The following is a 14236-nucleotide window of genomic DNA, read 5'->3' as shown; positions in this document are numbered from 1 at the left end:
CCGCCGTTGTCAAGGGTGCTGAATTTTCCAAGCAGTGAAAATTGTGGACTGGAAATATTGCCATGTAAATACATAAAATTGTAGGAGAGAACGTGTTTGCTATTTAATTCATTTAAAAGTATATCCCTAATACGGTTTTCATTCGGAAATATAATTCTGTTAAAACGCGAGTTATGGATGCACCTGTCGTGACTGACCATGACTGACGCAGATAGGCTACTTTATCTAGTGTTCATACTTGATACAGCAAGCTAACAACTTAAGGAAGGCCTCGTTGTGATACACCTTACACTCTAGGCTCAAATTCAATTCGCCCTTTTCAATCCCCAGTTGTCTATTTAATTGTGCTGGTACAGTGCTCTCATGGTGGTAGTTATCACGGGAATATATTCGTCGAATTTATTCACCAGATTGTCTCCATAAAATCCACAAGGAAGAAATACTGGCGCCTTACACACCAAGCTTTTTATTCATATTTGGTTGTTATTGTTATTATTATTATTATTATTATTAGTAGTAGTAGTAGTAGTAGTAGTAGCAACAGTATATTTATTAATAATATTATTATTATTTAATAGTGGTAGTTTTATTATTATTATTATAACATTGTGTGGTATTTGGTTGGATGTTGCTTACTGAAAAAAAACGTTGTACTATGAGGACAAGATGTAGGTCCGTATATTTTTCTCTTTGATTATTGTTATGTGTACATACAGCAAAGCGCAGGCCCTCATAAAGGCTAAGTGTTAAGTGTTTGTGAGTGATGTGGTGATCATCACAGGGAAGGCGTAACTCCTTTACACAGCATTATTTTAAAATATGCGGCTATACAAGCCATCGCATCAAAAGACAGAAGCAAGTTGAGTGTCCACTGTAACTTTCTGTTGAATGTGGATCTATATTTCAACCATATGTTGAGTGTGTGGAGCGGAAATAGACAAACCTTTGCCACAGTTTTCAGAGCGACGGTCGCGTTGCTGAGGAGATGTGGAAGCGTACACACCAGGCACTCCCGGGGGCGCGCAACCAGCAAAGCAGTTTTGAGAAGAGTGACTTTTGTGAAAGCTGTTTTTCATTTTGTATCCGCTACAAACGATAGTTTAAAACAACGTTCTCTACCGTCTATTGTCGTCTGTTCATTTTGCAGAAGAAATGCAACATTTTTCCTCAAACGTTTTTTCTCATGGAGAAGCTCTCACCAACGACGGAGCTCAATAAAGCCTGGGCTAAAATAATAGAATGATTAATTTCTGTGGTTTTATAAGTATATTCTTTACTGCTCATCTACGGCAAGAGACGCCCAGTCAGGCTCAAAGGGTAGGCCAAGTTGGAGAAAAATGCAAACCTAAAATCATTTCAAAATGACATAACTGCAAATTACAAATTCGCTTTTTCAGAACCACTTGATTGAATGTTAGTGATATGAATTATGAATGTGAAATATGTAAAAGATGTCGATCAGTTTCCTTGACATGAAAATGATCACATAGGCTATTTGTTTTATTTGGCTTCTCTGTTGATAGCCCACTCATAGCAACAGAACAACAGAATAGTGCACATTATTTGCGCATGTGGTAAATTACACATATTCTTTCGCTGTAGGGCGATTGAACATGTCGTGCATAATCTCATGTGTAACATTAGGTTTAAGATATTTCAGATAATTGCTTGACATCAGAGCCCGGCCCGAGCGTAAGCGATTTTTTTGTCACCTGCGCAGCCCATATTCGGGCAGGACCCTGTTCGGCAGTAGGGGGAGTAGTTAGGCTACTCAAAAAGGCAACATGCTCCTCAGAGAGTTGGTGTTGGTTTGTCATGGAAAATACATGATTCATTAGCTGCCAAGGTAGCCAACCATTTCAAATATATAAGCATAACAGTAGGCTATATCTGCACGTAGAGCTAATATCGCTTTGCCGTGGCACACTCGTCTGTCTGTCTTCCATCTTTATTTGCGCATATTGTTTTGCTGTGTAGTGTGTGTGTGTGTGTGTGTGTGTATACATGTGTATGTACATGCACACATGTCTGTGTGTTCATTAGCATCTGTGAGTGGCCGAGAGTGTGTGTCGTCTGTGTTTGGCCCCTGGCGTGGTATTCTTGTTCTATAAGAGTACAGAATCGTCCTCCCATCCAGACTGATCAGTGAGCTCAGAAAGGGCTGTCTAGCCCAGCGTACTCCTCCAGGCTGAGTGTGTCTCTCGGGGAAGGCCGGGGCAGGTTAGGGCTTGCCATCCCAGTATCTCAGGGGCTGCTCATTGAATCTCTCTGCCTGGTGGGACAGCCAACAGTGCCGCTTCAGGTAGTGGGAGCTGGCCTCCGCGAACCCTGTAATGTAACCCTACTCCAGACGCAGTGTTACATGATGAAGCCATTTTTCTATGATGTATTTTTTTCATCCATTAAATCATGGGACTCTTAAAATTGATTCTCAGTCCTTGGTCCGACCGTTGAAAGGGGTTCAGTGCTCTGTGTCTGTTTTTGCCTCCGCGCCCCAAGGGGTTGTGAACGCAGCCTGCTACTGTGCTCACTGTCACCACTGGCCCTAATAAGCCCACTCACTAGGCAGTTGACCTGTGTCTGGAAGAGCTGGACGGTGGGAAATAGCCAGCTCGATTGGTTATATATCTACAGGTACTGTCACACCGATGTGTTCTGAATGCTGTAGAATGAGCATTCTTAAGAATATCTGGGTCCATCGTGGAATCAGAGAATCTTACACCATTGATGAACACATTCTTTTAGTAGAATGTTCCAACTCCCCTGCTGAAGGGTTTATAATTATAATATATTAAAATTTCAGAATCTTCCAAAAAGTTCCGCTTATTTTAATGGTTATGTGTGAGTTCTATCATCAGACACTATAATGGGTCAGGTACTGGACCATTTGCTAGATGAGGGCTAGTGTTATTTTTGAGTAATGTTTGTAACATATCCAACGCACTATTTTCTCAGAGTACACATCATATCTACTGTCCACGATGCTGAATTTGTCATGTTCAAAGGTCCTTTTAAGGAGAATTTTGAGCCTCCTTGGATTAAGGGGTTGGTGCTGGTTTGTACGTGGGTGTTTTTGTGTCTTTAATCATTTTGATAACCTGTGTGTGTGTGTTCTCCAGAGTGATCTGCCCGTCGGTGGAGTGCCCCTCTGCTAAGATGTCCCAGTCTGCGACAGCTGATGACGGGACCACCTTTGAGAACCTGTGGAGCAGCCTGTAAGTTCCCCCACCCCGTCTCCATGACAACCACTGCATGGGACAGACAGCAGATTCATACACCATGCCAGATATAGTCAAAAATAGATTACTATAAAGACTGATAACAGGTCGAAGTTTCTCTGCAAGTTTGCATGATTAGACAGTGCAGTCTTTCAGTGCTCTCTTCCCCTCTGACCCCCCCCCCCACACACACACACACAGGGAGCCAGACAGCACCTACTATGAGATGCCTCCGGGGGGTCACCCAGGTGGTCACCATGGGGACCGGGGCACCCCCTCAAACATGCCTGGCAACAGGGCAGAGGTCTGCATGGACGTCTACCACATGAGGGACATGAACGACAACGTCATGGTAAGTGTGTGTGTGTGTGTGTGTGTGTGTGTGTGTGAGTGAGTGAGACTGCAGAGGGGGGAGAAGACTGTAATGTTGGAGGGCTAGTTTGGGGGGGGGGGGGGGGGGGGGGGGCACATGTTAACAGCTGTACATTATCAATCTATACAAGGTACTGGGGGAAAACACTCTCTTGTCACGCATATGCAATCATGTATGTCAAAAATAGCATTTTGACCAAAGGTCTTTGTTAAGCATCTAGAACACTACCTTCAGTTGTTTCAGGCAACTAGTCTACCTGCCAGATGCAGGTCTATGGTTGAAATGCTGGCCATCAATTTAAAGGATGTCCAGTGTTATGGAAATATTTTGCCCTATTCATTAATTTAATAATTCATTTGATAAGTCAATCAATTAATCATTCAGTCATTTGTTGTATGACGGCCCATCATTCCCCTGTGTCTCTCAGCATCCATCTTCGTTTTGGGTAATGGTTGCCTTTCCCTCCAGACCTCTCCATATTCCCTCCACCTTTCCCTCTTCCGCCCGTCTTTTCCCTCTCTTCCGTGTGTTTTCCCTCTTCCCGAGGTCTTTTCCCTCTCTCTGCAGCATGGGCAGTGTGCTGTGGGATTAGGTGGGAGGGTGTCACCTTAATTAGAGAGCAGTCCCCCTGGCCCTGAGCAACAAGACACCTGCTGCCTACCCATCTGGGGCAGAGGGAGAGAGAGAGGGAGCGAGAGAGAGAGGGAGATATAAAGAGAAAGGAGAGAGAGAAATAGAGGGGGGGGGGGTAGAGAGAGAAAGGAGAGGGGGAGATAGAGAGAGGGGGAGAGAAAGGTAATAGAGAGAGAAATGAAAGAGGGAGAGAGAGAGGAGAGAGAGAGAGAGAGAGAGAGTGGATTGGGTAGGAGAGATTGTTGTTTTTGTGTGTCTCCTCACACTGACTGTGACTGGATGTGTAAATGTTTCTGCTTCAGAAAGTGCTTAAATGTTCATCATTTATATCGTTAAATCAGATATATTTATTTGTGCTGAAGTAACCCCCTTGGTGTAATTTAAAGCTAAATATTTCAGACTTAAACCTAAATGTATCATGTAAAAGATTTGAGGTATAAATGTGTGAAAAAGACCTACAATTTAATTAATTTAATTTAATTCGATTTTTTTTAAATTTTCATTGAAACACAGCTGGCCAATATCGCACAGTACTTGAGATACGTTTGACATGAATATTCTAAAGGTTTGTTGAGAAATCGCTACAAATAGATACATCCATTATATGTAAAATACAAACAAAACACAACATTTGAATTTAAAATAAAAATAAAAATAATTAATTTCTAAAATGAATTTATCTGTGTTGTTTTGTTGAAGGTAAAAGCCAAAGCTTAAAGCGATCTATGGAGTATCTCTATGTTCAATGCGGTTACATGTGCTGCAAACTATTTTGACTTTCACTTCATTCTTTGGAAGTTTTCTGTATTTGACATAGGCCCTTGTCGACTGATATGATGTGATAGAAGAAGTCCTTATGCACACTGAGTGTTGACATGGCCAAAGGGAAGGTTAAGGTCCCCCCAGCCCTGCTCTGATAAGCGCAGCGTAGATGAGGTGAAGTTCAGGTGAGGTCCGGTGAGATGTTGTGGTGACCTCCTATCCGATCCTCTGGGTAATTAACCAATCTCTGTCGGCAGTCATATCTTGTGACATTACGACTCTCCGAAATGGATTCTGTCACGCGTCACAGAACGCTGGCGGGTCAATTCTTCCTGAGCAAAGGTGCAAGTCCAAATCGATTCTCATCTCGCCCCTCCTCTCGGGGCTGCCGGGCGCAGTCCGGCCCCCGCCTGGGCAAGTCTGGACCTGCAGGCCGGGTTAATGAATAGTCATGAGGGTGTGAGAGGGTGGGCGGAGCGTGTTCTGTTGTGAGCTGCATGGGCGGCTGTGTTGAAGGCCGAGGCTGAGAGCGCTGGAAGTTAAAGTGAGCGCGCTCAGTAGAAGTTCCCTCATCCCACCCCAGCCGCGGCACGGCACGCCACAGCGGTCACCAGACAGCTTCCAGCCCAGCTGCACACATTTACACGCAGGCACTTAGAGGGGCAGCCCCGCAGGGATCCATAGCTCACCTGAGCGGCACCAGGGTCACATGACGTGGGTGGTGGGAGGGCAGGCGGCCGCTCCATCCATGGAGACGTGCCCATAGCGATGCTCGCCACCCGTGGCTCAACAAGACGCCTCAGTACGGTAGGGACCCGCACACACACACACTCCCACGCCAGGGCTCAGTAACACTAGGCTTTAGGTAGTTAGTTCGTTTTTATTTTCACTTTATTTACTCATTATTAGGGTGATTTTTATGGGGCATTAACTTAAATCATTTTTTTTTAATCAGTATTTGGCAGGGAAGAAATGTTGGGCTGGTTGTGATGTGATTCTCTTTCAGGCAGTTCATTAAATTAAATTGGTTATAGCTTGTTCAGCTTTGCTGTCCTGGTTACGTATGGACGTTAAAGTGTTAATGTAGAATCGGGGATATAAAGTGATTTATGTTGTTGTTAACTCTGCAAACTTTGCGCATTATGTTTTATTTTGTATGAAAAGCATCCGTGCATCATTGTTTATTACAAGCTTTTCTCTTAAGTATTTTGTTAGTAGCTGGTTACATTTCCAGATAAAGTTTCCAAACCAGTTTTTAACAGTTTTAAAGCTGCTGTAAGCGTTTCTGCAACAGTATGTTTCTGTAGGCTTTTGCATGCAGTCCACGCAGTGCTGGCAGGACTATGCAACAGGTGCTTCTGGTGACAGCTTTAAGCTCATGAGATGCGCATTATCAGAGGCTGTCAGTAGAGGGCGATGTTTTGTTACACTTCTGTGAGGTCTCTGCTCTGTGCCTCTCGTCTTTGCCATCTCCTCTGTGGCCACAAATCATCCACCCGTTTGTGCTCTGAGGTGCCTCTCTCACAGCCGTGTGTGAAGCTGGGGAAGACTCTCTCACCTCTCAGGCTCAGTCTCAGCTTCAGCTTCTCGGATGGTCAGAGTACATCAGCAGAGGCATGGTCATAGATGATTAGTGTGAAGCAGGCTGGGGGAATTCACCCACACACTGGTGTGTAGTTGGTCGCTTTGTTGTGTGTGTGTGTGTGTGTGTGTGTGTGTGTGTGTGTGTGTGTGTGTGTGTGTGTGTGTGTGTGTGTGTGTGTGTGTGTGTGTGTGTGTTTGTGTGTGTGTGTGTGTGCGCTTGTCCATGTCCAGAATGTCTGTGTCTCTCTTTACCGACCTTCACCTATTTAAAAAAGAAAAACTTTTTTACACTCATCAGTTATACCTGCATGATGTAGGTGCATATGCAGTACACACACACCTTCACACACACACACTAAAACATTTGCACATTCAGAGAGGCTATGGTTGTGTTTCAACTTGTTGAAGTGCATTCTTTAGTATTCTAAATGAAGAGAGAGACAAAGATTGTGTGAGAAACAGAGAGAGAGGGAGAGAGAGAGAGAGAGAGAGAGAGAGAGAGGGAGAGAGAGTTTCTCACAGTCTCTGAGGATCTTGTCCAACATTTGGGATGGTACAGCTGCTGTTTTCCCCCCACCTGCATGGAAAGCCCCTGATGTAAGAAAAAAAAACATCTCTGAAAGGTGTGTTACTGCTTTACATGTCTAACTGTATTTTTACTCTGCCAGTGTCCGTGTCTGTGGCCAGTTCCATGTGACTGGCTCAGAGACACGGGGGTGCTCGTCCAGTCACCCAGGCCCGTGGGCAGGAGGGTTAGCTAGAGGAGAACTGAGGTGAAGCCTGTTGAAGGGATCGCTTTCATCTGCCTGTTTAGATATGTACACTCAGCCAGGGTTAAGGTCCGGGTCTGTCCCATTGTCATTGGGTGTTAAGCTTGGGAACTGAGCCTTCAAAGTGACTGTTGGTGTAGACCTCACACACACACACACACACACACACACACACACACACGCGCACACACACACACGCACACACACACACACACACGCACACAAAAACACACACACGCACACACACACACACACGCACACACAAACATGCACGCACACACACACGCACACGCACACACACACGCACACGCACACACACACACACACACACACACACTTCACAAAAATTTTAATCAGGAAGGAGAGCTGTGGCCTTTTTTGAGCGGTCCGAACCTTTGTGTCTTTTGGGGAGACATGAGTACCTTCTCTGGGTTACTTCTGTGTGGCCCTGGAATTGTTTGGTGGGTCTTGCAGTGATGGTTTGGTTGGTTAAACACGACGTAAGTGGAAGTCAAGAGCTTGTCAAGGTTGTTACATCACATGGAATGAACATAACAAAACATCAGCTGAAATATAGGCTTATATTAATCAACAGTAGTACAGTTATCTGTATTTATATAGTATATATAGTAACTACAGCTGCCTTTAAGACATTTATTCGGGTGTTACCAACCTTAGTAAAATTCAACTGGGCCTGGGTTTAATGGTCTAATGTTAGTGCTGTTTTAGTCTGAGTTTAATGGTCTAATGTCAGTTTTGTTTTAGTCTGGGTTTTATAGTCTAATGTTAGTCTGGGTTTAATGGTCTAATGTTAGTGCCGCCGCTGGACAAATGTATTGTTGATTTGTAATGCTCGGAATAGACGTTGCAATCGAAGAGCTAAATTACCACGCCAGCTTGTGGGTGCGGTGGTTCCTTCCCCTGAGAGCTGAGCAAAGGGCCGTTCCTGTTAAAGTCGAAAGTCCTACAAGTTCCTGCAGACCAAAAGTACCTGATGGATATTTAAAAAAAAAGGAAAGCAAAAGAAATAAAAACAAATGTATATTTAATCTAATGAATCTTTAATTCTTAAAATCAGTATGACCAACTTTATACTCTTTTACAAAGAAATATTAAATTCAGAATATGATGAATCCCATAAATGTAAAATATTTGTTCAAATTATAAATGTCATTGATCTACCCGTGAAATCCTTTTACTGAAATAGCGAAAAATATGTTTAGAAAGTAGATGTGAAGAAAATCTTCACAGGTCAATATAACCCTTATATAATTACCAGAAATGTATTTCTTAGATATTATTAAATGAACTTACATACTAAGTTTAGGGGAAAAGGTTCACACACACACACACACATACATAAACACACACACACACACGCATGCACCCTCACATACGTGCGTACACACACACACACACGCACACACACATACATAAATAGACACACACACCATCGCATTCAGACTCTCTTTTCCTCTGCCACTATCTGACCCACACTACCTACTGACCTTTGAACCATACTCTTTCATCTCTCTCTCTCTCTCTCTGTCTCTCACACACACACACACACACACAGACACACACACACACAATCATCTCTTTCGGCTGATGTTGATTCAGGCCAGGTGTGTGTGGAGGTGCTCTGCCTGCGTGTACACACTTGTGCCCGTGTTTTTGCTTCCGCCGGGGCCAGCGTGCGTTCCTCTGCTCTCCATCCCTCCGACCTCGCTCTCTCACTCTCTCACTCTCTCGTTCATTCCCTTCTCCCCTCCTGCGGTGTGGCACACGGGCACCTGGTGAAAAGTTAGGAAGGGAACAACAACAACAGAGAAAGAGAGAGAGAGAGAGAGAGAAAGAGGGCAGGAGAGTGGGAGGCTTGCATGAATGGGTGAGCACCTGGGCAGCAAGTGTGTAGACCTCCCTGTGTCTGCCGGTGTTAAGGCTTGCGTTGAGTTCAGCAGAGTGTGGTGTAGACCTCTTGTGTCTGCCGGTGTTAAGGCTTGCGTTGAGTTCAGCAGAGTGTGGTGTAGACCTCCCTGTGTCTGCCGGTGTTAAGGCTTGCGTTGAGTTCAGCAGAGTGTGGTGTAGACCTCTTGTGTCTGCCGGTGTTAAGGCTTGCGTTGAGTTCAGCAGAGTGTGGTGTAGACCTCTTGTGTCTGCCGGTGTTAAGGCTTGCGTTGAGTTCAGCAGAGTGTGGTGTAGACCTCTTGTGTCTGCCGGTGTTAAGGCTTGCGTTGAGTTCAGCAGAGTGTGGTGTAGACCTCTTGTGTCTGCCGGTGTTAAGGCTTGCGTTGAGTTCAGCAGAGTGTGGTGTAGACCTCTTGTGTCTGCCGGTGTTAAGGCTTGCGTTGAGTTCAGCAGAGTGTGGTGTAGACCTCTTGTGTCTGCCGGTGTTAAGGCTTGCGTTGAGTTCAGCAGAGTGTGGTGTAGACCTCTTGTGTCTGCCGGTGTTAAGGCTTGCGTTGAGTAAAACAGAGAATAGTGTAGACCTCCTGTGTCTGCAGGTGTTAAGGCTGCTGAAGTGCGCTCAGGTCATTTCTGAAGAGAAAAAAAGACTTTGGATGATGTACTACGTGAAGAAAAAGGTAAATGTTATTTTTTGTGTGTTTTGTTTTTGCATATCATAATGCTTTTTTGAGGTTGACTTGCTGGGACTGGCGAACAGTATTTCTGTTATGGTGGTATAAACTGAAAACATGTGAGCTACAGTGCAATTGCTGTATGAAAAACTTGAGGTATGCACCTGAAGCAGAGAGTGGAGAGAAACTCTCACTCAGACACACTTTTCTACATGCCTCTCCATGTACGGAACGCAACTTGTTATTGAGTGTTTATGTATGTGTGTGTATGTGTGTGTTGACTGTGTGTTTGTGTGTGTGTGTGTGTGTGTGTGTGTGTGTGTGTGTGTGTGTGTGTGTGTGTGTGTGTGTGTGTGTGTGTGTGTGTGTGTGTGTGTGTGTGTGTGTGTGTGTGTGTGTGTGTGTGTGTGTGTGTGTGTGTGTGTGTGTGTGTGTGTGTGTGCGGTTTGACTGTGTGGGCACAGTGCCCAGTCAACTGAAAGGGTTTACAGGGAAGAGGGTCATATCAGTTCACCCCCTATGCATGTCTACAGTGTGTGTGTGTGTGTGAGTGTGTGTGTGTGTGTGTGTGTGTGTGTGTGTGTGTGTGTGTGTGTGTGTGTGTGTGTGTGTGTGTTTGTGTGTGTGTGTGTGTTTGTGTGTGTGTGTGTGTTGACTGTGTGTGTGTGTGTGTGTGTGTGTGTGTGTGTGTGTGTGTGTGTGTGTGTGTGTGTGAGAGTGTGTGTTTGTGTGTGTGTGTGTTGACTGTGTGTGTGTTGACTGTGTGTTTGTGTGTGTGTGTGTGTGTGTGTATGTGTGTGTGTGTGTGTGAGAGAGAGAGACCCCTGCCTGTAGGTTGGTTTGGGCTGTGCGGAGGGCTTCAGGGTAGAGATCAGTGTGAAGATGGAAGTGGAGGGAGCTGATCCGATTGGTCCTCGAGCTCCTGTGGCTGGAAGTTGTTGAGCCTTTTAACTATGACATAGCTTTAACGACTTTCTGAGTGATAAACTAACTTTACTTTCTGAGTGATAAACTAACTTTACTTTCTGAGTGATAAACAAACTTTACTTTCTGTGAGTTAAACGAGCCAACCTGAGAGCATTTGTGAATTTTATGCGGTCTACACACGTCTGCCCTGCTGCTTTCACTCTGTTGACTGCTGAGGTGTAAAAGTGATAAGCTGTTTTGTTTTCACTTGCAATCTTCTGATGTCACTGTTTCTTAAATATAGCTATAGTTATAAATATAAATAGCAGGCACTTTATCATCGATTGTTCTCATTTAGTTTTTCTGCTGCTGTGCTGAAGTAGAGAAAGTAATACGCTTTTCTAAAGAATGGTCTTCTGTTGTGGTGCTGTTCAACTTTTCAGCTCATCATGCTTGTGTGCAGAGAGCCTCTGCCAGCTCACCTTCAGCAGAAGAGAAAAGAGAAAGAGAGACAGAGAGAAAGAGAGAGAGAGAAAGAAACAAAGAGAGTAGCGCAGTTTATGTAGGGGAGGGGGGGAGGAGGACTGGTTCGGAGATGGAGGGGTACGGCAGGCAATTAGGCAGCGGACAGATAACGCCTGTGTTTTACAACTCTGCACTTACCCCCGGGGGTAACTGCTGAAGATTCTACTGCCCCCCCCTCTGCCCCACTGCTTTGACTTCTACTGCTGCTTGCCCTTTAAATCCTACAGAAGCTGTAACCAGACCCACCCTAAGTGTGTGTGTGTGTGTGCGAGTGCGAGTAAGTGAGTCTGACTAACTTACCACCCTCCCCCCGTCAACCCTTCTGAAAGAAAAAAAGAGAAAAAAAAGCCAAAGACGAGCGCACCTTTACCTGTGTGTGTGCTGTGCTCTGTGTGTCAGTCCCAGTACAGCCTCCTGAGCAACAGCATGGAGTCCAGCCTGGGCACCCAGCGCGCCTCCTCCACCAGCCCCTTCGGGTCCGACAATGCCTCCAGCGTGCCCACGCCCTCGCCCTACGCCCAGCCCAACTCCACCTTCGAGGCCGCCTCGCCGGCGCCCGCCATCCCCTCCAACACGGACTACCCGGGGCCCCACGCCTTCCAGGTCACCTTCCAGCAGTCCAGCACGGCCAAGTCCGCCACATGGACGGTGAGTGTGTGTGTGGGGATGCGTGAGGGTTGTGGGGATAGATGGAGATGTGTGTTTGTGTATATATATGTGTGTGTGTTCTTGAGTCTTGTGTCTGTCTGTCTATGGGATTGTGACTTTGTGTGTGTGTGTGTGTGTGTGTGTGTGTGTGTGGGTGTGTGTGCATGCACGCACGCTTTTATGTGTGATTGATATTGTGGGTGTGTGCGTGTGTCTCTGGGGATGGTGATGGGCATGATGGTGACTGTTAAGGGTCACACAGGTTATGGTCAGAAAGTTGTGTGTGTGTGTGTGTGTGTGTGTGTGTGTCAGGTTATGGTCAGAGAGGTGTGTGTGTTTTGGAAATGGGTGTTGGGGCACTGGGGCAGGGGCCAAGTGATTGACAGTAAATGTCCTGTTGCATTCTTACACTCTCACACACACACACACACACACTCTCTCTCCCTCTCTCTCTCTCTCTCTCTCTCTCTGCCTCTCTCTGTCCCTCTCACTGCCTCTCTCTCTCCCTCTCTTTCTCTCTCTCCCTCTCTCCATCTCTCTCTCTCTCTTCCTCTCTCTCTCTCTCTCTCTCTCTCTCTCTTCCTCACTCTCTCTCTCTCTCTCTCCCTCTCTCTCTCTCTCTCTGCTGTGTCAGAGAGGTGTGTGTGTTTGACGGGGGAGCCCAGAGCAGGAGCGTTGCTTCTGGATGAGTAGAGTTGGCTGGGATGGGATTAGTGTTTCTGAAGGCTATTTAAAGAGGAGGCATTCGTGTGAAATCACTCATGAAGTGGCACCTATTCTCTCTGTGAATGAGGCTGTCAACATCCCTGCACTGATGATTTTCTGCAGTAGTGATTCTGTAGAGATGTCGGTATGCATGCGGCTGTGTGTGTGTGTGAGTGTGTGTGTGTGTGTGTGTGTGTGTGTGTGTGTGTGTATGTGTGTGTGTGTGTGTGTGTGTGTGTGTGTGTGTGTGTGTGTGTGTGTGTGTGTGTGTGTGTGTGTGTGTGTGGCTGTGTATGGCTGTGTGTGTGTGTGTGTGTGTGTGTGTGTGTGTGTGTGTGTGTGTGTGTGTGTCTGTGTGTCTGTGGAGCCACAGACACACAGACAGCCCTGTGTGTGCATGTGTAAGCGCGTGTGTGTGTGTGTGTCTCTGTGTCTGTGGCTGTGTGTGCATGTGTTTGAGCATGAGTGTGTGTGTGTGTGTGTGTGTGTGTGTGTGTGTGTGTGTGTGTGTGTGTGTGTGTGTGTGTGTGTGTGTTTGAGTGTTTGTGTAAGTGTGTTTAACTCTAGACTTCCCCCTCATTCCTGTCATTTCCATCGTGTATTGCTATGAACAGCATTGATGTGAACATGCTGCAGTGAATAACTATACAGAAATCATTTGGGAGAATCCTCACAAAGTTTCACTGAAAGACAACAAGGACGCTCTCAAACAGGCAGGTCTTCTGTGTGTGTGTGTGTGTGTGTGTGTGTGTGTGTGTGTGTGTGTGTGTGTGTGTGTGTGTGTGTGTGTGTGTTTCACTGAAAGACAACAAGGACGCTCTCAAACAGGCAGGTCTTTAAGAAAGTCGTGAATTTTTTTTACTTAGAGAAGTTGCCGACCTCTTTTACCTGTACTGACAGGCAGCTCAGTTACGCAGTGATGTTCTCCTTCACATGCATACGGACTGTGTGTGTGTGTGTGTGTGTGACAAAGAATTGTCTCACTGGCTCACCTCACGTAGGGTGCACAGAAGTCATGGATTATTATTCTGTAGAAGTGTGTGTGGGTGTGATTTGATAGCTGTTATAAAGGAGCGTGAAGTGTGTGTGTGTGTGGGTGTGTGCATGTGTGTGTGCATGTGTGCGTGTGTGTGTGTGTGTGCCGCACAAAAGAGGTGCACAGAATGCATTGATTATTATTCTCTAGAAGTGATTCATAGCTGTTATAAAGGAGCGTGAAGGATGGACTGTTGGGAATCCTGCACACCATTGGGTGGCTCAGATACTTCAGCCGTAGCTTTGCCAGACAGAAAGAGTGGTGTGTGTTTTTAACTTGACGGTGTCGAACTACATCATATAAACATCAGCGGAGCTCAGCTTTGACTGCGGGTACCGACTCAATCATTGAGAGATAACAAAACTAAAAAAGTGATAAAAACTAACTCGTCTGGAAACATGACAAAAGGTGTGAGGGCCGTGCTGCACACACAAGGACGCAAAGACCAGGAGTGCTTTGAAAGGAAGGACTCGTCTTTCATTGGACTTCAGACGGAT

At 45.7% G+C, this 14236-nt stretch overlaps 1 protein-coding gene across 1 annotated transcript in view; it reads left to right on the top strand.

Annotated features, from left to right (window-relative positions):
* The window catches only part of tp73 (tumor protein p73), a gene marked incomplete at both ends in the record, with an annotated part of 41505 nt that overhangs the window by 3428 nt on the left and 23841 nt on the right, over nucleotides 1–14236 (top strand). The window contains 3 exons of the mRNA XM_080860426.1: nucleotides 3120–3215; nucleotides 3420–3570; nucleotides 11750–11998. Of these exons, the coding sequence (XP_080716552.1) occupies nucleotides 3120–3215; nucleotides 3420–3570; nucleotides 11750–11998 (496 nt within the window). The remainder of the gene's footprint in view (nucleotides 1–3119; nucleotides 3216–3419; nucleotides 3571–11749; nucleotides 11999–14236) is intronic.

Source organism: Sprattus sprattus (genome assembly GCF_963457725.1).
Source record: "Sprattus sprattus genome assembly, chromosome: 2".
NCBI lineage: Eukaryota > Metazoa > Chordata > Actinopteri > Clupeiformes > Clupeidae > Sprattus > Sprattus sprattus.
Note: the sequence above shows the minus strand (reverse complement) of the source record. Positions and strands in the feature narration are given on the sequence as shown.